The sequence below is a fragment of the Salmo trutta genome, chromosome 13 (assembly GCF_901001165.1).
Source record: "Salmo trutta chromosome 13, fSalTru1.1, whole genome shotgun sequence".
Classification (NCBI taxonomy): domain Eukaryota; kingdom Metazoa; phylum Chordata; class Actinopteri; order Salmoniformes; family Salmonidae; genus Salmo; species Salmo trutta.
In genome coordinates, this window is record NC_042969.1 from 28085452 (window position 1) to 28109079 (window position 23628).

A 23628-nucleotide genomic window follows, 5' to 3' on the forward strand; every position below is an offset into this window, starting at 1 on the left:
ACTGAGTCAGACCAGACTCTCCTCTTCTCCTGTTGCTCCCTCCTCCACACTGAGTCAGACCAGACTCTCCTCTTCTCCTGTTGCTCCCTCCTCCACACTGAGTCAGACCAGACTCTCCTCTTCTCCTTCTGTGGCCTCCATGTCATTCTCTCTTACTTCTTTCTCTCTGGCTACTTCCTCCCTATGACTCCCTGACTCAATTTTACTTCTTGACTCCCCCTTTTGACTCACTGTCTATGCCCTATGACTCCCTGATTCCTGATTTGACTTGATTCCTCCATTTGACTCACCGACTCCTCCCTATGACTCCGGGACTCCTACTTCTCCTGTTCGTCTTGCTCTTAGCCTCCGATGTCCCATCATTCTCTTCGTTTGTACCACAGAGGCAGAAGATACTGAAGCCTCAGCAATAACCACCTCCCCGGATCCTGCAGAGGAACTGTCTACTGCGCTACGCCCTGCTCTTCCTCCCTTCTTCCTCTTCCTCCTCTCCCTGCTGCTGACGCTGTCTTTACTTTGCTTGTGGAGCAAGAAGACTTTCAATATCATCATCCTCATATGTAACGGGATCTACAGACCATGAATACACCTTCAGGGTTCTGCTCTCTGCATGTCCACTTGACAGACGCACTGCACACACACACACACACACACACACACACACACACACACACACACACACGCACACGCACAGATTTGAGTTCAACAATTACATTTAACAGTCAGCTAGGGCCAGTGTGGACAATGTTGACAGTTAGCTTGGGTTTAGTTGCTGGTTCATTGTTAGTTAGTGTACAGTTGAGCAAGTTTAGATTGTATGAAGCAATGGTTCTTACCTGGTTTGATGTCCAGCTCATGTGCCAGATCGCTGCTCTTCTCTCTCCACAAGGTCACTCTGCAGCTTCATCCTCACTGTGGGGAGGAGGACACGACAGAACAGAGCTATTGAACATGCTCTTATTTTATTTCCAGTGGTTCCTGACATGGATTATTCCATGTCAATACAGGTGACACTGCCCCCTAGTGGTGGACAAGCACTGTCCTTTTTCTGCTAGCCTGCCCTACAGTACAGTAAACAAAAATGGATTGTCTCATAATCAAAACAACAATGTTGAAAAAGTAAATTGACCAACAAAAAAAAAACGTTCATGTCATACTAGTACAAGTCACATCAAGTCACAGCAATCATTCAGACCCTGTATCATCTCAAATTAAATGAACGTTTTATATGAAATGATGATTGACAGTTCTCACACCTCTGAGGCAGAAGTTCTGGTCCCTGTTTTGTATAACCACCTCGGTTCTCCCCGACACCGTCCATATACCAGGTAGACATCATTTCTCTTTCACTATGGGCATGACAGGGACCACAAAACCTTTGAAATTGAAGGCTCACGAGCACAGCCTGGGATTAACATGCATTAAGGGTTGGGTGGATTGCTCTCTTTTAAGGGGAGGAACAGGGGGCATATGGACCTCACTGTCATCACAGATGAATTGAGGAAGCCTATCTTTGCTGTCATCACCATCTATGAGTAAGAAAATACATGGAACAAATAACGTTACACTAATGAATAACCTCCATAAAATTAAAGTAATGTAATTTGAATATCTAATAGTCAATAATTAACTTTCATATTTAGGAGAGTTTATCTTAATGCAAATGCACAGGACTAATTATAATCAGAGAGGAATACAACATCTAGAAGTATGCTTGGTAATGCTTGTTAATTCTTGTAACTGAAGTTTTATGCCTTGTGTGTGAATCCATGCAATTTCTTATTAAGCAAAAATGTTGCTAAGAATGTCTGGGAGTGGTCAGAGTGGCAAGGGGAACATGAAAAATTAGCTGTTATTAGCAGAGATGTTTGGAACTCTCTTTATTATTGGTCTATTAACTAATTTAGGACAAAACCACCACCAAAACCAGGTGAATCCAGGTGAAAGCTATGATCCCTTATTGATGTCACTTGTTAAATCCACTCCAATCAGTTTAGGTGAAGGGGAGGAGACAGGTTAAAGAAGGATTTTTAAGCCTTGAGACAATTAAGACATGGATTGTGTATGTGTGTCATCGAATGGGCAAGACAAAAGATTGAAGTGCCTTTGAACAGGGTATGGTAGTAGGTGCTAGGCGCACTGGTTAGGGTCAAGAACTGCAACGCTGCTGTTTTGTTTTTTACAACTTGTAGAGATGAGGGGGGTGCAACTCAATATTAGGAAGGTGTTCCAAATGTTTGGTAGACTCAGTGTAGGGGATGTGTTTGAGTTTCACTATCCCTGAATAAATGTAAAACTATTGATTATGCTTTGACCTCGTTCTCTATCAATATTGTCTTAAGGGTATATCTACTAAGTAATGTAGCACTCAGCACTTGACATTTAAAATATATATCTTAAATTGTTATTTTGTTAACACACTCATACTTATTGGTCAGTGCCACTCCTGCTACAATTATTTTGTGCTCGTATTTGTGGATGCATTTTGATAAAAATTAAATAAAAATGTATTTATTGGAATTGTGTCTCTATGTGTGTCTTGGTACTATAGTAAATTATTAGTGACATAATGGCGTATGCATAACATATCTACCTCTCTAGTGTTTATTATGATAAGTACATATCTGGACCCTGAAACTGGAGCTCGCTCCTTGGTGCGCCCCACCCAATTGGCGCGCTCACTGACGGTGGCACCAAGAACGCACGGTAAACACCCCTCGTGACGGAACTTTGAAAACACTGGAACAGACTGGGCGCGAAGGAGAGATGATGGGAATGGGAGATTCTGGAAGCAGTACAGACTTGCGACGACGTGACGCTTAAAACGATAGGCTATTGTGTGCAAGACTGGAATGCTTTAGCAAAAAGCCCATCTTGCCTCTTGGTTCCGTGGAGGAAGTGTCAGAGATGCCCGCGGAAGATGCTGAGCTTCTGGCAAAAGAGAGTGGGAAATAATGAGTGCAGGGATGATGAGGTTGACAATACAAATATATGGCTGCACGTAAAGAACTAGCTTTCCCTGAGAGTGCATGAACAACATTCAATCTGAGGTTGTTCATGCAACATCAGATATCAACCGGAGAACCGATGCTATGGTGATCGAGATATGAGCAGAGGGAACAGCGGCGAGATGATGGCGGCGGTGAGACCCAAGCGCAGGCGGCTCTGTGTCTGTGGTGTCGGGATCGTCACTAACACCTGGCTCGTACACCTTGACGTAACAGGTGCGTTTCCCCCAGGGTTTATTCATACCAATGGGGGTCCCGTTATTCATTTCATTCATACATAAAATACTAGTGGTTTAGTCAATCATCACACCGGTTTAATTAATACATTATCTTGCAATATCATGAAAACAATGTGGTTTCTTGTTATAAGCGGATAATATTTAATAATATTTCCTTTTCGGAAGTAATTTATGCTGCTCTATGCTGACAGCCTCTCCCAGCCCCAGGGATGTTGTTGGGGACTTTTCCTGGTCTAAGAGAGAACTAATGCCTGAGAGAGAAGAGGAGAACCACACCTACACTCCTACAATGCCCAGAGCTGGTGCGCTAGTGTTTTTGTTCCTGTGTCCCTGTGCTCTTTGATCTTTGGTGTCTTGTCTTTTTACCTGTGTATTACTCCTCCCCTCCCTGCTCCCTGTGCAATCTCTCTCCCCTCACTCTCAGCAATCCACAAGTTTCCAGCAGATGTCTTCTCTCCAGAGCAGAGGAGAAAAGGAGCAGCTCTTCTCCATGTAGTCTGTGTGAGTGGCCTACCATGTCATTAGGAATTAGAATAGATATATAGTCATTTAACAGGATCTCTACGTAGCCTACTGCCTTGTTCAACGCTGCTGTCGTAGTACACCGTTCTACTGTAACAGTACCCCAACAATCTCTACGTCATCCAACTCAGTCTACAGACAAACTTTCTTTTCCTGTGTTTCCTAGGCGGTCTACATGTTCTATGCCCTGGCTATAGTCTGTGATGTCTGTTTCGTTCCATCACTGGAGAAGATATCAGAGGTGACAATAAAGAATCCTTCCCACTTCTGTTGGTTTCTTTGCAGGTTGACGTTTATTGTCATGAGTCTTGCCTTGGAGGCAGAACTGATTGGTTTCTGCTAGATGGGCCTGCTGCAAAGTCAGTATTGGCTATATGGTAAAAAGTCATGATTTAATAATTATTTTATTTTTTCTTAATTTAAGGTGAGGGTGAGACATTAGGGTTAGCAGTGTGGTTAGGTTAGGTTTAAAATTAGATTGTATGAATTTGTGGTTGTGCCAGCTACTGACCACTCTGCATTGCTGTGCCCAGTACGAGTCATCTCAATAAATGCCAACCTGTGGTTTGTTTACCTCATTATTTTTTGATTGCCGCTTCACTGATTACAGTTTTCTTTAAATTACAAAGCCTCTTTGTTTATCCATTAACCTCCTTAACCTCTCTTCTAGAATCTTCAACTTAGTGAGGATGTTGCCAGGGCAAAGTTCATGGCGGCTGGAAGCTCTGCCCCTGAGCTCTTCACCTCCTTGATTGGTCAGTATTCTACATCCTTGATCCAGGGCAGGACAAATCTTTGGCCAATGTTCAGATAGAAATGTATGATGTAGAACAAACATACCTCTCTGGTGTATAGAATAACAATCACGTCAGCTCTAGTCATGGCATTTCTATTTGCAAAGTTCCAGAACGTTTTCATACTGAACATGGCCCAGGTCACCTAAAGTGGCCTGCAAATGAGTACCGATTGGACTGATTGGATCAATATGCATTGGTGTTATCCTCCTCTTGTCCTCCCAGGTGTCTTCATCACTAAAGGTGACCTGGGGGTAGGCACCATCGTGGGATCGGCTGTCTTCAACATCCTCTTCATCATCGGCATCTGTGGGATCTTCGCCGGACAGGTAACTCACCTTATTTGAAACAGGTGAAAGCAATATGGCAGGATTTAGATAGGTGTTGTTAATCAGTATGTTGTGTTCTCTCGCAGCCCATCTCTCTGAGCTGGTGGCCGCTGCTCCGTGATTCTCTCTACTACATCCTGTCTATACTGATGCTGATGCTGATTGACAGCCTGGATTCGAACCAGGGACTGTAGTAACGCCTCTTGCACTGAGATGCAGTGCCTTAGACCGCTGCAACACTCGGGAGCCCCAACATTTTTCTTCCTATAAGCACAAGCAAGGTACAGTATCTATCCATGACAGATGTTGGTTGTGATACTGTGTGTTGTGTCTGTGTGTAGGTTCAACAGATCCCTGTCAGGCTGGGTGGAAAGGCACTGTGGTCGAGGGGGTCAGCCCTGTTTCAGTACCCTGAGACGGACCACCGCAGTTGGGCATGGAGGAGTCGACTGTGACACTGACATGGTGCTGCTGAAGAGCGGTGGGTTTGTGTCTACCAGTGTTTGTGTGTGTGTGTGTGTGTGTGTGTGTATGCACACACTTGTATCCACATTGCTTCAGATTTTTTTCAATCGATTGGAACATATTCCTATTGGATCAGACATACAGTAGCTCTTTCAACTGAAAATGTTTGCTCTCCATCCGCCCTCTCCTCCACCTTCTCCTCCTCCTCCTCCTCCTCTTCCTTCTCCTCCCTCTCTTTTCCTACTCCATCTCTCCTCCTCCCCGTCTCCTTTTCCCTCCCTCTCTCCTTCTCCTCTTCCCTCTCTTCTCCTACTCAATCTCTCCTCCTCCTCCCTGTCTCCTTTCCCTCCCTCCTTCTCCCTCCCTCTCTCCTCCATCTCTCCTCCTCCCTCCTGCTCCCAGACTCGTGTGCAGGGCACGACTCTGCAGTAGTGATGGGGGATGAGTTGATGAGTCTGCAGCCTCACCAGCTGAGCTTCTCTGAGGCAAGCCTCCGTCTCCTGATCATCCCACATCCCCCCCCCCCCCCCCCCCCACACACAACTCCGCATGGCAGGACGCATGGTCATCACTGAGGTACACACCACACACACAGCGGTATGTGTCCACAACTTAGCATGCAAAGATGCATGGTTATAATAGAAGAGAAAACACTCACACATACATTGCATATTCCCTTACACCCCCATGCCTTAGCCTTTGCTGGATGCATGATTACAAAACACAGACACACACACACTATGCTTGTGTCATCCCTGTTGCTCTGTTCTGGCTGAATGCTGAATGCCAACATTGTGCTGTTGGATGTCCTCCTGCACCATGCTCGAGTTGTGACATACTCCTACTCTAACAGATAAAAACTGTAAAACGTATAAAATGTGTCTCTTACCTTCTCACTCACACAGAGGCAGAGGTTGATCGGTGGGGTGAGGGGGGAGATGGGGCCACATAGGGAATAGAGAGCGGTTGGGCGGGGAACAGTGAGAGGCAGCCACTGGAGGGGGACGGAGACAGGGATGGGGGCCCAGAGGGGAACACAGGGGGGTTACAGCCCAAAGAGGAGGAAGAGGAGGAGCTGGAGGAAGAAGAGGTGGTCCCTTTCAGTCCCTTGATAGTGCCAGGTGAGTGTTACCTTACTTATTCTGATGATAAAGTCTGGTTCCTTGATGCTGCTTCTTGCTCTTTGTAGGTTGAGGTCAGGTTACTGTAAAGTTCTTTGTAGGTTGAGGTCAGGTTACTGTAAAGCTCTTTGTAGGTTGAGGTCAGGTTACTGTAAAGTTCTTTGTAGGTTGAGGTCAGGTTACTGTAAAGCTCTTTGTAGGTTGAGGTCAGGTTACTGTAAAGCTCTTTGTAGGTTGAGGTCAGGTTACTGTAAAGCTCTTTGTAGGTTGAGGTCAGGTTACTGTAAAGCTCTTTGGGACTACTGTTGCACTTGATTGATTGATGATTGGAAAACCAAGGTGCTGCTCCCTCCGTCCTCAGGAGGGCACTGTGAGCGTATGCGCTGGCTGGGGTCATGGCCTTTGTGCCTGCTGCTCTGCTGCACCGTACCTAACTGTGTCCTGCCTCGCCGGAGCCGCTGGTACCTCCTGACCTTTCTGGCCTCCATACTCTGGATCACACTCTTCTCCTACCTCATGGTCTGGATGGTATGACTACAGAGCACACATACACAAGCTCACACATAAAAACACACACATGTTCCTACACATAACACACATCACATAATCTCCTATGTCACCTAATGCCCTTCCAGGTGACCATTATCAGTTTCACGCTGGGCATCCCTGAGGTGGTGATGGGCATCACCTTCCTGGCAGCTGGCACCAGCGTACCAGACTGTTTGGCCAGCCTCATCGTCGCACAACGAGGTACCGGAACACGGTCTGTGTGTGTTGTGATGTTAGCCTTTTTGTTTTGTACGGTATGAAGGACATGCCTGTCTCTGTGTGTGTGTGTGTGTGTGTGTGTGTGTGTGTATATATATATATGTATATGTGTGTGTGTATGTATGTATATATATATATGTATATGTATATATATATATATATATATGTATATGTATATGTATATATATATATGAATGACATGGCTGTCTCTAACTCCATTGGTAGTAATATCTTTGATGTGCTTCTGGGACTTGGGTTTCCTTGGTTCCTGTGCACTCTGGTGGTTGACTACGGATCAGAGGTAGGGACATATTTTTTGGTGTTGATTTGTTTCTGTGTGGTTCTGGTTGATAAACCAAAAAGCTGCTAGACGTTGTACCCTTGAGGTTCCCAGATGCAAAGATTGCGTGTTTTTATGGTTGGCAGGTGTTCATCAACAGTAAAGGCCTGGTGTATTCAGTCATTCTGCTGTTGGGATAGTGTTTCTCACTGTATCACTGTAATATCTCTTAAAGTCTATATTTTTAGGACAAAGTCAAACAGTATACAGTACTTTCTCCTCTCACATCTCTGCAGGTCCTGAGTGTTCATCTGAACCGTTGGTGGTTGGACCGCAGACTGGGCCTCTGTTTAATGATACTTGCCATCTTCCTACTCTGCTCAGTCGGCTTCCAGCGACTGTAGGCCAGGTTCCCACACATTTTAGTATGATTACGATGATACTATTTGATGTGGAATTTTCACTTGTTGACCAGTTGTATGTGTACGGGTATTTAGGGTTCATTTGCATTTCTGAGACAAAGTTATGAACAGTTATATTGATGGGAAACCTCACATTTGATATTTGATACACATTGCAAACTGGATCTTTGACATAGTTTTATACAGAAAAATGTGATATTCCAAGATTACTATTTGAGAACATGCACTTCACACAATGAATTTATAATGTATTGAATCCATCTACAGTTTACAGTTACGTAATGACAATGAGGAATCATATTCTTTAATGTGAAAGTGTTAAAGGCCCAGTGAAGTCAAAAACCTGATATTCCTGTTTTATATATATTTCCACACTATGGAATAACACTGTGAAATTGTGAAAACAATGATAATGTCCTTTTAGTGTAAGAGCAGTTTGAAAAGACCGCCTGAAATTTCAGCCTGTTTCGTTGGGCTGGAGTTTAGGCCTTCCATGGCGACATCACCAGGCAGTAAATTACTTAATAGACCAATAAGAGAGTTACAAACCTCTTTTTGACCATTTTAATTTAAAACAATCACAGTAAGGTACTTAATTGTTATAAATAATTTGATTGAGGTAAAAACATCTGCATTGGACCTTTAAGACCCACATTTGTATTGCTTTTAGGAGTGCCACAGCAGTAATCATACATCATTGTATGTTTGTAGTATCACTCATGTATGTAGTGTTTAGCATGTTCTATTCACTCACGGTTGGACTGATTGCACTGTTTTCATTGCTGTAAATACTTCGGAGCATCCAGTTTTTAGAGAATGAGTGTTGAGTGAAATACCAGTCTGTGCAATAATCCCTTTTGCAGTCTCCCTCCTTTTATAGCTTACATAATTTAGCCAAAATGTACCCCTCCCTGAGTTTCTTGTAAGTTTTGGAGGTGCCGATTGCTGAAGTATGAACAGCAGCTTGGGGATTGCCTATATGGCCATGTCACTTCTCTAAGACACATTTTCCAAGACATTTTTGTTAGCAGATACATTGACATTTTAATAGGGCAAAAGCAGTTTCAATACAAAAAGAAAGTAAATAAAAATACATTATTTACCATAAATACTCATTATGGAGATCATTAACATGATATCACAAAAGAAAATCAATCTAAATGATACTTAAAACAAATACAAAAGGTCATACAGTACTGACATTGTGTTATATGATTGTTTTCCATTGACGTCGTTAGTATATACCGGTACTTTACAAAATTCTACTAGAAAAAAATCCCCAACCCCATGGAATATCAAGTGATATATAAAATGTAAAAATATAATAAATCAAAGTCTAAAGAATTGAGTGTGTGTGCATTCGAACTCAAGTACAGGTGCAAGTCTGCATGCAATGTGCCTATCTCATTGTGGCACAGATATGAACAGCTACAAAAACCTTAAAGATGATAGCTGACAAATGTTCAATAATGTTAGATTTAAAATCAAACCAGCAGTAGGATGTGATTCAGTCACAATAGAATGACTATGGTTGCCTCCCAAAAGGCACCCTATTGGACCCTGGCAAAAGAAGTGCACAATGTAGCGAATAGAGTGTCATTTGGGACAGAGCATATGGACCTTGGCGCCAGAGGTTCCTTTGTTTTTTTGTTGTTGCAGGAAAACCTTTGAGATAAATGTTTTTAAAAACATCCAAAAGAAGTACACAGACAAAACTTCACTATTAATATCCCTCAACCACATGATCATATTTTGAAATCCATAAATCAATACACTTGGTTATTTTTAACAAGTAAAAATAGATAATTTGGCAACAAATTAAGCACACTGCCTGTCTTAGCAGTCCACACCATATAAAGGAGAGGGGGGGGAGTTGGGGAATAGTTAGCGTGAGATGCTAATCCTTTCTTTCTAACATGAACTCTGTAGAGACAGTGGTAACGGTAGTCTCTGCAGAGTGTGTAACAGTCCAGGGGAGATAACAGCCATGATAGGAGGAGAGACGGGAAGGGGTGGGGCTTGCCGACAGGGTTGTGGTGAGAGGACTCCCTCCTTTCCAGTCCCCAATCAGACCCAGACCCTAGCTCCTGGTCATTGAAGGGGTGTGGACCAGGGTGTGAGGGCTTACTGTCGTTGTGTGGGGTGGTAAGGTGGGGTCCCCTGGCTGAGGGCAGGGTGGGTTACTCTTGGGTGGCCCCAAAGATACTAATAACTAACCCCTATTCATCCTCTGTGGTGGGGCTCTGCTGCTTGTATATGGATGCCTTGTCCTTAAGCAGCACCAGGCAAAGGTGACAACTCCAACTACCTGGAAACACACACAGAGAGAAAGAGAGTTTAAACTCACCAGTACCACATCAACATAATACATGTGGGCTTCATTGACGTCAAGCAGGAGTTGTGGTTAGACTGTGACATACCTTCTGGGGGCTCAGTCATAGGAGGTTTGAGGCAGTACATGTGGTATCCTCGATCACAGTCATCACAGAACAGCAGCTGGTCCTGACAGACAGAGAAACAGAAGCAGTGTGTGTGAGAAAACACAGAAAATGAGAAGTATGAAAAGGTAGATATGGAGCAGCACTCACGTCGTTCTCTGAGGTACCACAGACGTTGCAGCACTTGCACTCGATACACTGCCAGCGGTACGTCTTCACAGCTGCCATCATCACATCTGTGAACTGCAGGCAGGACGGGTGACCTGAAGGGAGACAGACAGGTCTGTTCTCAATGCCTTACCAACTGGGTTAAATAAAGGTTTAAATACATCAACAGAACACAAACAGAGCCAGACTACTACATTATAGTCTAACATTGCAAACAGTGCAGCAGCATTGCTAACATCAGTTTGGCTGTTTACATTTGTGAATTTTGACAATGCTAACTCCTGGCTGTGGCAAAAATAAATAATGGATTATTGTGGACTCTGTCACTATGGGCCTTCAGACACAAGTCAGGTTAAATAGATTTTGCCTGAACTCTCCCTTTAATGGAAATGCGGGACATGGGTGGGAGGTTCGTACCAGAGCGGCCGCAGTCTGAGCAGGACACCAGCTCCTCTGACTGGCCGGTCTTCTGGTTGTGGGCGGAGTCTCCCAGACAGAAGTCGCAGTAGTCGTTGGGCAGGGCCAGACCATTAGGGCCTTTCTTAGGGGCTGGAATAAGAGGAGACAGAGAGATAGACAATACACTGACATTGCCCTAGAATACTGATATCCCTCTGAAACCAGAGTAGAGTGACTCACTCTTGAGGTGCACTTCATTTAGCTTTGGGTGTGCACTTTTGGGACTATTCCATTGCTGTAAATGAAGCCCACCTCAACTACTAAGACATGCATTTGACCCAGGTCTGGTATCATGAGATAAGCAGGAGTCATTCTCCATCTATAATAAAAATGACCAGCTCTATAGTAGATGTTGATTCCAGTGGCAATCATTCTAAACAGTGACTCACTCTTGTGCGCCTCAGGCTGGCGCCGGGGGGGGGGGGACTCTATCTCCTCTCTGTCCTCCCCCTCTTCCTCCGCCAGATGGGAGTGTGTGTAGTGGTAGCTCAGGCCCGGACGGTTCTTGTAGCGCTTCCCACAGACTGCAAACACACACAGCATCATGGTGTAAGTCTTCACACACATCAACAACTGGATTTGCATCACGCATACACGCACCAGAATTGACATCAAATAAATCTATACTCACTGTCACAGGCGTATGGTTTGTCCTGCTCCTCCAAGGCTGCAGCGGCTGCCTCCATTTTCTTCTTTCCATTTCCCACTCCACGACCCTTGGACTTGCCCTTCCCTCGTCTCTTGGGGGTCTCATCCTCAAAGTCCTCATCATCCAGATCATCCAGGTAGTCATCGTGGTCCAGCACCCTCTGAAAGGAGAGTAGAGTTTGAGATAATACTGGTGCACTGACAGACTATTGGGAGAAACTCAAACCTTTTTGTACAGAGTATTAGGAGTCTGGAGCCTGGTTTGTAAAATGTGCATTGATCTCTGAGGTCAGAGGTCCCATCTAACCTTGCGGATGCGTCCAGAGGAGGTGTGGCTGGAGACCATGGCAGCCACAGGTTCAGGTGTGGCTGGGTTGTCCTCCGGGGCCCGGGGATCCGGCGGGCCCCTCCTCTCCAGGGGCTCCCCCTTCAGCAAGGCCTCCAGGCTGCTGCCGTCCACCGCTCCCACGGCATCCCGTTTCAGACCCAGCTCCAGCTCCGCTACACAGAGAGATAGAGGCTTATTCAATGCTGAGGAGGCAGAAGACCAACGGGCCACACTATTCCCTCTGACACATAAAGAAGAAACAATAAAAAGCCATATGAGGAGGAATTGTACCTGATTTGACAGGGGGGAAGACCAAACGGGGGTCCTCGGGAGGGTGGGACCGTCGTTTCTTCCTCCAGCGTCGAGACGGATAGCTATACAGCTGCCCAGGAGCCATGCCTGATCCAAAAAAAATTATGTATCATTAAAGTGTGCTTTCGGGAGAGTGAATGTGTGTGTGCGAGCACGTGTGTCTTCGCTACAGACCTGCACTCCTGTGTCTCTTCTCCATCCAGATGTAGCAGTTGCTTTGAGCAACACCTGTCTGAGAGTCGATAAATGGCATAAGGATGCTCCTCTCAGCACACAGACGAGCGTTATAGCTGTGGCACTGTTCCATAGCATCCTTATAGTACTGCTCACCGAGCCTGAAACAAGCACAATCACACTCATGCTAGACTAGAAATGACCATGGTGGTTAATCTAACCACTTCAAAATGAATAATCCTATATTGTTGTACAGGACCACTCCGTTCCCTGTAATATTACAGGATAATACCTAGTTACAGTTTGAACAAACAAACCACTCTGTGTATTCCCCAGAGTCTGATTAACGATGTTGGAAAAGTTATGAGCAAATGTACGAAAACACTTGGCTGCTGTAGCGAACAATACAGAGACGGTAGGTAGACAATGCAGTACCGCAGACAGGGTGGACTTGAATTGTTGGCAAGGTAGCTACGCTGGTCTCAGTGAACGATGGGCCTATTTATAAAGCTAGCTACGTAGCTATTAGTTAACGTTAGATGCAATTTAAACACCATAATCTATCGACCGTTTATACATTTCAATCTTGTATTGAAACAGTTTACAGTACGTTAACAAAGGACAATCGTTTAACTGAAGCACTGTTGTCTAATATAAGCTAGCTAACTTGCTAGCAAGTTAGCAAAGAGAAACAATAGCCATAGCTAGTTGGCTATCTACGTGTAGACAACGCTTTGTTGTAAAGTCAACTAGAGGGCAAATAGTAATTTTCTCCATCATTTCCAATACATTGTCAACTCCTACGTCGGGGCCAACATCTCTGAATGTGTCACATGCTCCTACTCGCACAAAAAATTAAGGACAACTTACACAACACTATCTACGGCCGCCGCCATGTTTGCTCAGTGCAGTAGTCAAAATGTCCACTGCGCCTGCGCGTGTAGCTGGGTTCAAGATCCATTTCCAGTTTATCAAAACAAAGGTCCTTTTGAGTATTCTCATTTAAACTTGAGCAAATTGCAGTAGAAAAATCACTGGTTGAACAATGCCAGCTGAAAATAAATACAACACAATAAGCAGATTGAGAAATAATGATTTATTAACAAGAAGAGTGTGAGAATCAGAATATATGATTGAAGTGCCCAACATGAACAGAACTAATCATTGAAGTGCCCAACATGTCTCAGGAAAACTACACTGTAAAATCACTAGTGATTCAGTAGGATAACAAGCACATACAGGACTGAGCAAATTATCCAATGAAATTATCGTAAGCAGCTAGCTACATTAATAGTTGTTGTACAATAGATCATTTTGTAATATTAGAGGATATTAGAGGTAGGAGAGGAATCAATCTTCAGTCAGTCTTTAATTCAGGTTAGATCTTGACCACTTGACTGGCATCACAGGGACGGACTCTCTTCCCATCTATCGATGTGGAGCTCCTCTGGATGAGCAGCCTGCCGTAACTCCCTCGCACCTGGCCCTTGGTCAGGCATCCAGGATTGACACATACGCAGCCAATCACATCCTGTGAAAAAGACATACACGTTTTTTAAGCTTCATTGTAAATGTGTGTGTCAGAGAGAGGGAGGAAGAGAGAGATAGAAAGAGGGAGAGAGAAAGATGGAGAGAGGGAAAGAGAGAGAGAGGCCGAGTAAGTTTCCACTGTGTGAACCAGCCATGTGGCGGATGAATCAGAATTAGTTGGGTAACATAGATAATTAAGATGTCTTATCTGCATAATATGCTTATGTGATATACTTGTTATTAGAATGTATCCCTTTGGACTCTGGTGTTGGCAGTTGCACTTCTTCCCTCAGCTGGGGCTCAGTTACCTGGGGCCCAGAGAGGGGAGAGGTCAGGCTTGTCTTTTACATGTCTCTGGTGCTATGCAGAATATCAGAAAGGGAGAGGACAGGGGGGAACATTGTCTTCATATGTGAATGTATCTGTTAAACCATTTGAAGGGATGGTGTGATTAATGGGGAACCAATTACTGGTTTCCACAATGTCTGTGCGCAAGTCACTCCCTCCTTTGGCATTGGTGGGAGGTGTATGGCAGTGTCTGGAACCATTGTATGTCCTCTCTGATGTTGCACCTATCCTGGGATAGTGTATGACCTAGAGGCTCACTCCCCTCATTGAGCTTGTCCAGGAGTGGGGTCAAGAAGGGGTTTTTACTTGAGATGGGAGTATCTAGAGTTGACAATTGATTTATGCCATTGGATGAGTTGGTGTTTTTGTGCTAGGAGTAACAGGAACAAGATAGCAACCTCGTCTTAGGGACCAAACTGAACGATAATTCCTAATATCTGTGGTTTGTTATGTCGACTAGGGGGTGGATCTTTGCTATAAAAGATCTCAGTAGCCATTGTGTTGTCAGTCTCAACGGATCATTAGAAAATGGTGAATCGTTGAAAGTCATTGCTATTGCAAAGCTCTTATTATTAAAGATGTAGTTTAAGTATAACTCTGACTTATGTGAAAGGTTTGTCTCTCCTAATTTGATAGTACAGAAATGAACCACCACACATGTTGTTCACCTTGATGAATAAGCTCGGAGGAGACGATGAGCACATCATGACTGAGGGGCATCTGGCCGTGGCTCTGGAACGTCTCATAGTCCATGTTCACCTCCTCCACAGGCGGTTACAGGGGGTAGTAGCTAAATAATTACACACAGAACAGGGAAGAAATGAATTATTCTTTCCTTCAACAAGTCCAAGATCAATAGTCAGGAAGTGAAATAATTGCTGTGTGGACACAGGATAGTAGTGGGTTGAATCTATGCCCTTCAAGCTAAACACTCTCCCCCCATTATTTTGGCCAAGTGACGTTTACTACAATTCAGCTTTCAGCTGCTAATGTGTAACATGTTTGATGTTTTTGAACACAATGGAAATATTGTGGCAAACCTCTTCAAAGCTAGGAGCGTTTGTCACAAATTAAGTGAGAAACTGTCACCAAAGTCAGCCCAGAATTAAAGTTCTTTCGAACATGACAGTACCTGTATGTTTGTTTCTCTGTCCTGGTCCACCCAGGCCACAGGTAAGGTCAAGGATAGCAGGGTTCGGTACACAAATCTGGTTCTCGGTAGGTCCAGGTCTAAACGCCAACAGGTAAGTCCAAAACAGTCCAGCTCGTACACGGTAAATCCAGCCAATGTAGAATGTCTCTCTCTCTCTATGGTTCATAGATCCTTCCCGCCCTCTCTCTCTCTTCCTGGTTTTTCTTGACCTTTTATCTGTGGGTCGGCTCCACCTTCTGAGGGTTCCCCTTGCTTCTGGGAATTGTAGTTTTGGCAGTCGGCCATTTTGTGATCTGTAGTTCTGATCGGGGTGGCCATTTTAGTGATCGGGCAGAGCCCGTTTATTAGATCTGCCCTCACATATCTGCCATTTATCACTCGACCCCCTTCTTTGCCACACATCTCCCCCCCTAGATCCGACCCCCTAGGTCGGGCTACCGCAGCAAAATATGCGTGCATGCGGGATAACCCATCCACATTTCCCATTTCCTTTCCTGCTCTGTGTTTCAAGTCAAAGTGAAACGGTTGGAGACTCAAAAACCACCGCATCACCCGAGCGTTCTTCTCTTTAGCCCTATGCATCCAGGTGAGTGGTGCATGGTCACTGATGAGGGTGAAGTGGCGCCCCAGCAGGTAGTATTTCAGGCTTTCCAGAGCCCACTTTACTGCCAGCGCCTCTTTCTCAACAACTGAGTAGTTGGTTTCCCGTGGTTCCAGCTTCCTGCTTAAAAACAGGATGGGGTGTTCCACCCCTTCTACCTCTTGGGACAGCACTGCTCCCAAGCCGACCTCTGAAGCATCCGTCTGAACCACAAACTCTCTCTCAAAGTCTGGTACCACCAGCACTGGATTACAGCAGAGGGCCTCCTGTAATGTCCTAAATGCGTTGGTGGCCCTTTCATCCCACTTGACCATGTTTGGCCCTCTGGCTCTAGTCATGTCGGTGAGTGGGGCGGCCACTGTGGCATAACTTGGGATGAACTTCCGGTAGTACCCGGTCAGCCCTAGGAAGGCTCGAACCTGCTTCTTATTTACTGGTTTCGGCCATTCTCTAATAGCCTCCACCTTCTTACGTTGGGGTTTGATTAATCCTCTTCTCACGGTGTATCCCAGATACTCCGTTTCCTCTAACCCCACATAACACTTGGCAGGGTTCGCCGTGAGCCCTGCCTTTCTAAGGGCGTCTAACACCGCCTGTACCCGGGGTAAGTGGGATTCCCAATCTGGGCTGTAGATCCCCACGTCATCTAAATAAGCTTGGGCGTATGCTTGGTGCGGTTTTAGGACCTTGTCCATGAGCCGTTGAAAGGTGGCTGGGGCCCGTGTAGGCCGAATGGCATGACGGTGTATTGAAACAAACCGTCAGGGGATGCAAATGCTGTCTTTTCTTTGGCCCTGGGGGTCAGAGGAATTTGCCAGTACCCTTTTGTCAGGTCCAGGGTCGTAATGTACCGAGCTTTACCAATTTTCTCCAGTAGTTCGTCTACTCTGGGCATGGGGTAGGCATCAAACTTGGAGATTTCATTTACCTTCCGAAAGTCGTTACAGAACCGCAAAGACCCATCGGGCTTGGAGACCATCACAATTGGGCTAGACCACTCACTATGTGACTCTTCGATCACTCCAGCTGTCAACATTTTCTCCGTCTCTGCTCTAATCGCTGCCTGTCGAGCCTCGGGTACCCGATATGGCCTCATGCTCACTTTTCTCCCTGGTAGGGAAACGATATCATGAGCTGTAACCTCAGTTCGGCCGGGTACTTCTGAAAACACATCTCCGTTTTTCTGGATCAGGGTCTTTACTTCCTGTACTTGTGCTGGGGACAAAGTAGGTGAAATATTTACTTCAGCTGTCTCCTGAGTGTGTGTGGGGTACGTGACCATTAGTGTTTCTCTCTCTCTCCATGCTTTTAACAGGTTTATGTGATAGATCTGTTCCTGGGGCCGTCGACCTGGCTGTCGGATCCGATAATTAACTTCTCCTATTCTCTCCAGTACTTCATATGGTCCTTTCCATGTGGCTAGTAGTTTGCACTCTACCGTGGGGATCAGCACTAACACCTTATCTCCCGGTTGAAATTCCCTCAGGGTAGCCTGCCGGTTATAAGCGTGCCGCTGGTGCTCTTGTGCTTGTCTCATGTGCTCTCTGACGATGGGCATGACTGTGGCTATCCTGTTTTGCATTGCCGTGACGTGCTCTATGACACTAGTATACGGGGTGGATTGGTGTTCCCAGGTTTCCCGGGCAATGTCTAAGATTCCCCGGGGGTGCCTCCCATATACCAGCTCGAAGGGAGAAAACCCCAGCGAAGCTTGAGGAACCTCTCTAATGGCAAACATCAGATATGGCAACATGCAATCCCAGTTTTTCCCATCCTTGTCGATTACCTTCCTGAGTATTGACTTCAGGGTCCGGTTGAATCTCTCAACCAGCCCGTCCGTCTGTGGATGGTAAACTGATGTCCTCAACTGTTTCACCTGCCACAATTTACAAAGGTCTGCCATAAGGCGGGACATATAGGGGGTCCCCTGGTCAGTAAGGATCTCCTTTGGGACCCCAACCCTGGTGAACAATAGCACTAGTTCCTTGGCGATATTTTTGGAAGCCATTGTCCGAAGGGGAATGGCTTCTGGGTAGCGAGTGGCATAATCTAGAATGACCAGAATGTATTGGTGCCCTCTGGCAGATTTGGGTAGTGGGCCCACTATGTCCATCGCTATCTTCTCAAATGGCGTTTCGATTATGGGGAGTGGCACTAACGGGCTTCTAAACGCTGGTCGGGGAGCTGTTACCTGGCACTCCGGGCACTCTCCACAATGCCGAGCCACTTCAGCCTGAATTCCTGGCCAGTAAAACCTCCTTACAATCCGGTCTCGGGTTTTATCGATACCAAGGTGTCCACCCAGAATGTGCCCATGAGCTAGATCCAGTACTGTCTTTCTGTACCGGGTGGGGACCAACAACTGTTCCACCACATCAACCCCTATTTTTGAGACTCTGTACACCAAACCATTTTTCATGATGAAGTGGGGAAAACTATTAGGCATCATCCTATCATTTATGGGAGTACCATCTATGACCTGCACGTCTGCTCTGGCTTGCTGCAGGGTTGGATCCTGGTGTTGGGCCGTCCCGAAATTAGTCATGGACCCTGCCAGGTCTGCTGGTTCTAGATAGTCGTCCTCTGGATTCAGATCGACCCCAGCCCCACTAGTACTGGGCTGTTCATTATCAACGAGGTTTGCCACTTCATCCTCATCCTCCCCTACTAGTACCTGTGAGGTTGGCCCCTGGGAGACCTCTTTTCTTGACCTTGGTTGAAGGCCCCATGCTTCTTCCTGCTTGGTCAGGGTTGTTGGCTTCTCAAATATGCCGTTCTTTTTACCTAACTTTGCAAAGTTAGGAAAGTATCTACCCAATATTACATCATATGGCATCTTTGGGATCACGCCGACCTCATAATCCAGCAGACCGTCCTCTGTTTGTATGCTCACTAATGCTGTGGGGTACAGACGGGTATCCCCATGAATGCACGTAACACTGATATCCTGACTTGTATCCAGTTTATGCGTCGGCACTAGGTTTGCAACGACCAGGGTTAGCATACTGCCGGAATCCAGTAGTGCTTCAACCTCCTTCCCTTCAACCTTCACCCTGCACATATGTTTGTTTCTTGATCTTTCAAGTACAGTGGTTACCACGGGACATGCATACCATATCTCATCTTCTTTTTCACCGAGGTTACATTGCATTGGCTCTTCTTTAATAGGGCAGTAGGCTGCAATATGTCCCGGTCGATTACAATTGTAACAGGTAATAGGGTTCCGGGGGGGAGACCTCCTCGACCCCCAGTCCCGGTTTCCGGTTTTTCCCTTAGTGTCTCGGCCCGATTCTGATTCTTTCCTCATGGCCCCACGCTGCTCTCCTCCCCCTCCCCCTGTTGGCACAGTCTTACCCTGTCCACTGGTTCGCCCAGGCCTAGGGAATGGAAATCTTTCCTCCTGCGCCTGCTCAGCTGATCCTGCCGTACAATACCGTTCAACCAGGCCCACGAGATGGTCGGCGGAAAGTACCTCGTTCTGGCCAACCCATCGTCGCACTTCTTGGGGTAGACCTCGCTGAAACTGGTTGAGTACGATGGTCTCGACGACCTCGGCGGACGAACGGGTCTCCGGTCGCAACCATTTCCGTGCCAGGTGAATCAAGTCGAACATCTGTGTTCGGGGGGGTTGTCCCGGTCTGTAGGACCACTGGTGGAAGCGGTGTGCCCTCACAGTATCGGTCACTCCCAGTCTAGTCAGAATCTCTCCCTTGAGTTTATCGTAATCCTGTGCATCCTTCAACTCCAGGTCGAAATATGCTTTTTGAGCATCCCCTGCCAGGTATGGTGCCAGAAGCCCTGCCCATTCTTCTTTCGGCCACTTCTCCCTCTCTGCCGTCCTTTCGAAGGTGGTAAGATATGCTTCCACATCATCATGCGCTGTCATTTTTTGAAGAAAATGATTGGCCCACCTTTGGGTATTTGCAGCTGGTAACTGAGCCCCAATTTGGTCCGCTAGACCCTTTAGGCCTTCTCTTAACTCCCGGGTGTTTCTCTCTTGCTCTTCTCTGAGCAGCTGGTTGGTGTGGTGCTGGACCTGTAACGTGTCCTGATACATTCGCATTGCATCCTGATGAGCTATTTGTTGAGCTCTAGTTGCCTCTTGTTGGGCGGCCACCGCTTGTAACAGGGCCTGTATGGCTCCCTCCATACTAATTTTCCTGAAAAAAACTGTCCTAACCAAACAAAGCCACAAAAAAAAACAAAAAAAACCAGACTCCCCTTTGGAGTGCTAACTAAACTTTTTTTTAATTTATTTTTTTATTTTTTCTACCTAACCAGCGGTATGGTTAATCCAGTGCCCACATTCTCCACCACGTGTGGCAAACCTCTTCAAAGCTAGGAGCGTTTGTCACAAATTAAGTGAGAAACTGTCACCAAAGTCAGCCCAGAATTAAAGTTCTTTCGAACATGACAGTACCTGTATGTTTGTTTCTCTGTCCTGGTCCACCCAGGCCACAGGTAAGGTCAAGGATAGCAGGGTTCGGTACACAAATCTGGTTCTCGGTAGGTCCAGGTCTAAACGCCAACAGGTAAGTCCAAAACAGTCCAGCTCGTACACGGTAAATCCAGCCAATGTAGAATGTCTCTCTCTCTCTATGGTTCATAGATCCTTCCCGCCCTCTCTCTCTCTTCCTGGTTTTTCTTGACCTTTTATCTGTGGGTCGGCTCCACCTTCTGAGGGTTCCCCTTGCTTCTGGGAATTGTAGTTTTGGCAGTCGGCCATTTTGTGATCTGTAGTTCTGATCGGGGTGGCCATTTTAGTGATCGGGCAGAGCCCGTTTATTAGTTCTGCCCTCACATATCTGCCATTTATCACTCGACCCCCTTCTTTGCCACAATATGTTTAACTTTGTCTTTTCCTAGACATTGTTTTATGCATTGTATCCACATTTGTGGTTTTATTGTGTTTTTAAATTGTCAAATAAAATCAATCACTTAGACCCCTCTGTCCATGTGCTCACTCACTTTCTCCAGGTCAGCATATGTTTCAAGATGCGTGAGAATCTGTCCGAACCAGCGACACAGAACAGTATTGCCTTATAATTACTTTGATTAAAAGAGCACTCATGGTAAGCAATGTGAATCTAGGAACACCAAAGAGAAAGAGTGTAGAGGTTTGGAGCAGAACACACATGTACTCACCAGCTGAACTCCTCTGCTCCCATGTAGGACAGGATGTCTGTAGAGGTCAGGCTAAAGGTCACACCCTCATTGAGCAGGGTGCAGGGGTCAGGCACCAGGGTCACATGCTGAAGAGCCAATGAAAAAACAATGTAACACATTATTGAGCGAGGGCATGCCCGTTTTTCTACAAATGAAGATGTCTCTTTTCCTGTATGATAATACATTCCATTTTCTGAGTGACAGCAGGTGTCTCAGTTCTGAATGACATCATGTGGGCCACTTTACCTTTGCATCGTCCTTGCGGAGGTCCGGCAGGGTAAAAGGGGGTTGTGGTAAATGAAGTGATGGTGGACATCTCTCTCGGGGGGAACAAATACAAACAGACATCCAACTCTGAGGAGGAAGTACAACTATGTTTACAACAGCAAGGGAAGCATTTGAGCTAATGTGGTCGGTATGTAGGGTGTAAAATGAGGCAGTGTGTGTAGTGGATAGGTTAATATAAAGTCATATTTACCCTTCGGTGCCTTTCACGATGCTCCCCACACATCTGGAGAAGATGGCATCAAACGTCTCGGTCAACAGAGATTTCTGTCACATGCAAAGAAAGAAAGAAATCAACTTTGATATAAAATGCAAGTCAACATCCTAGATATGTAAAACTAACTCTAGAGTCAGTAACCAAGAGAGAAGGAAAAGGTACCTCTATCTGCTCATGTTAGGAGTCCACAAAGGTTCCCAGCTGTGGGTTAGAGAGGAGATGTGAGGGACAAACATACAAACTACAGTCAGACAGCAAACGTGTGTGTTACCTCATAAAGAGAGGTAAATTCTACTGACCAGTATGCAGACATCGGGGAGGTCCCCGATGATGACGTTGATGAGGTCCACCAGGGGGTCAAAGCTCAGGCCATCAGAGGGGATGTAGGTTTCTTGAGCATCTCCATGAAGTCATACCGGTCAGCTTGAGAATCTCCATGAAGTCATACCGGTCAGCTTGAGAATCTCAGTCGAACATGCTTTTAGTCTTGGAATAGGCTTGATCAGGATCCAGGAAATCGAACAAAGATGTTTTAGAGGAATCCCTCTGACCTCAGAGTTTAGATGCTACCAACTTCCTCCCTGAGGTATTCATGCCCTTCATGGTGACCACCTGTCTAGGGAAGAGCGAGTACTCTGAGTACACTGCTGTCTACTGTTTCCTTTGATAGTGGTGCTTAATGGTTTAATCCATAAAATAAATAAATCACTGGAAAAAACAATGTCTCGCTGTGTCTTCCAGTTTTAATTTGCATTCATATCATGTAAAAATACATTTATTTTGTAATTCATAAATATCGCAATACTAAACAAATACAAAAAATTGTCTGTTTGTTATGCGCCTGTGTGTAGCTGGTGAGATGAGTCAGGCGCAGGACAGCAGATATGAGTAATGAAAGCAATTTAGTCAAATAATTCACAATACACGTCGTATAAATACAAGGCCACACATACGGACCACAATACAATAAACAATTACTCACAAACAAACATGGGGGAACAGAGGGTTAAATAATGAACAACTAATTGGGGAATTGAAACCAGGTGTGTAAGACAAAGAGAAAACAAATGGAAAATGAAAAGTGGATCGGCGATGGCTAGAAAGCCGGTGACGCCGACCACCGAACGCCGCCCAAACGAGAGGGACTGACTTCGGCGGAAGTCGTGACACTGTTATTATACAAGAGAACGGAAACGTCAACATGTTCAGATTTCCTTCCCACTTGCATAGTTCTTGGAAGGTCTGCTGCCGGTGAGTGTGTCCGCCTAAGGAACACAGTGGTAAACATAGGACTAGTAAATCATATGCTCACATACCATTTCCACGGCTACAAGGGTATTTATAATACTGAACTCAACTCATCTCCTGCACAATCTGGAATATATCACAGAAGTAACACAGCCGTAGTGTTAGGCTTGGCCACTTATCATGATAACACAACATATCATATTATAAATGGCTCACATCAACACCATTATCCCAGAAACCCTAGACCCACTCAAATTTACATACCGCCCCAACAGATCCACAGATGATGCAATCTCAATCACACCCCACACTGCCATTTCCCACCTGGACAAAAGGAATACCTGTGTGAAAATGCTATTCATTGACTACAGCTCAGTGTTCAACACCATAGCGCCCACAAAGCTCATCACTAAAGTAAGGACCGTGGGACTAAACACCTACCTCTGCAACTGGATCCTGGACTTCCTGACGGGCGGCCCCCAGGTGGTAAGGGTAGGCAACAACACATCTGCCACGCTGATCCTCAACATGGGGGCCCTTCAGGGTTGTGTGCCTAGTCCGGTCCTGTACTCCCTGTTCACCCACGACTGCGTGACCAAGCACGA

The 23628-nt window shown here is 45.6% G+C and overlaps 2 protein-coding genes and 1 pseudogene across 2 annotated transcripts; 1 reads left to right on the forward strand and 2 right to left on the reverse strand.

Annotated features, from left to right (window-relative positions):
- The first annotated feature begins 2626 nt into the window (after nt 1-2626).
- On the forward strand, nt 2627-8350 carry LOC115205044 (sodium/potassium/calcium exchanger 3-like). The gene is made up of 13 exons (XM_029770605.1): nt 2627-3224; nt 3439-3549; nt 3672-3748; nt 3936-4010; nt 4440-4524; nt 4789-4892; nt 4979-5083; nt 5234-5321; nt 5760-5842; nt 6310-6478; nt 6840-7006; nt 7114-7228; nt 7823-8350. Exons 1-13 carry the CDS (start codon nt 3107-3109, stop codon nt 8053-8055), a joined length of 1530 nt encoding a protein of 509 aa, XP_029626465.1. The 5' UTR covers nt 2627-3106; the 3' UTR covers nt 8056-8350.
- A 150-nt stretch (nt 8351-8500) lies between these two features.
- On the reverse strand, nt 8501-13418 carry LOC115205592 (zinc finger protein ubi-d4). Its single transcript, XM_029771736.1, has 10 exons — nt 13346-13418; nt 12476-12636; nt 12281-12388; nt 11969-12162; nt 11645-11822; nt 11403-11537; nt 10972-11103; nt 10537-10649; nt 10369-10450; nt 8501-10256 (listed from the first exon to the last, which is right to left on the reverse strand). The coding sequence occupies exons 1-10, from the start codon at nt 13369-13371 to the stop codon at nt 10168-10170; spliced, it is 1218 nt and encodes a 405-aa protein (XP_029627596.1). The 5' UTR covers nt 13372-13418; the 3' UTR covers nt 8501-10167.
- Nucleotides 13419-13554: 136 nt separating this feature from the next.
- Nucleotides 13555-23003, reverse strand: LOC115205045 (DNA polymerase alpha subunit B-like; annotated as a pseudogene).
- Between the last annotated feature and the right edge of the window lie 625 nt (nt 23004-23628).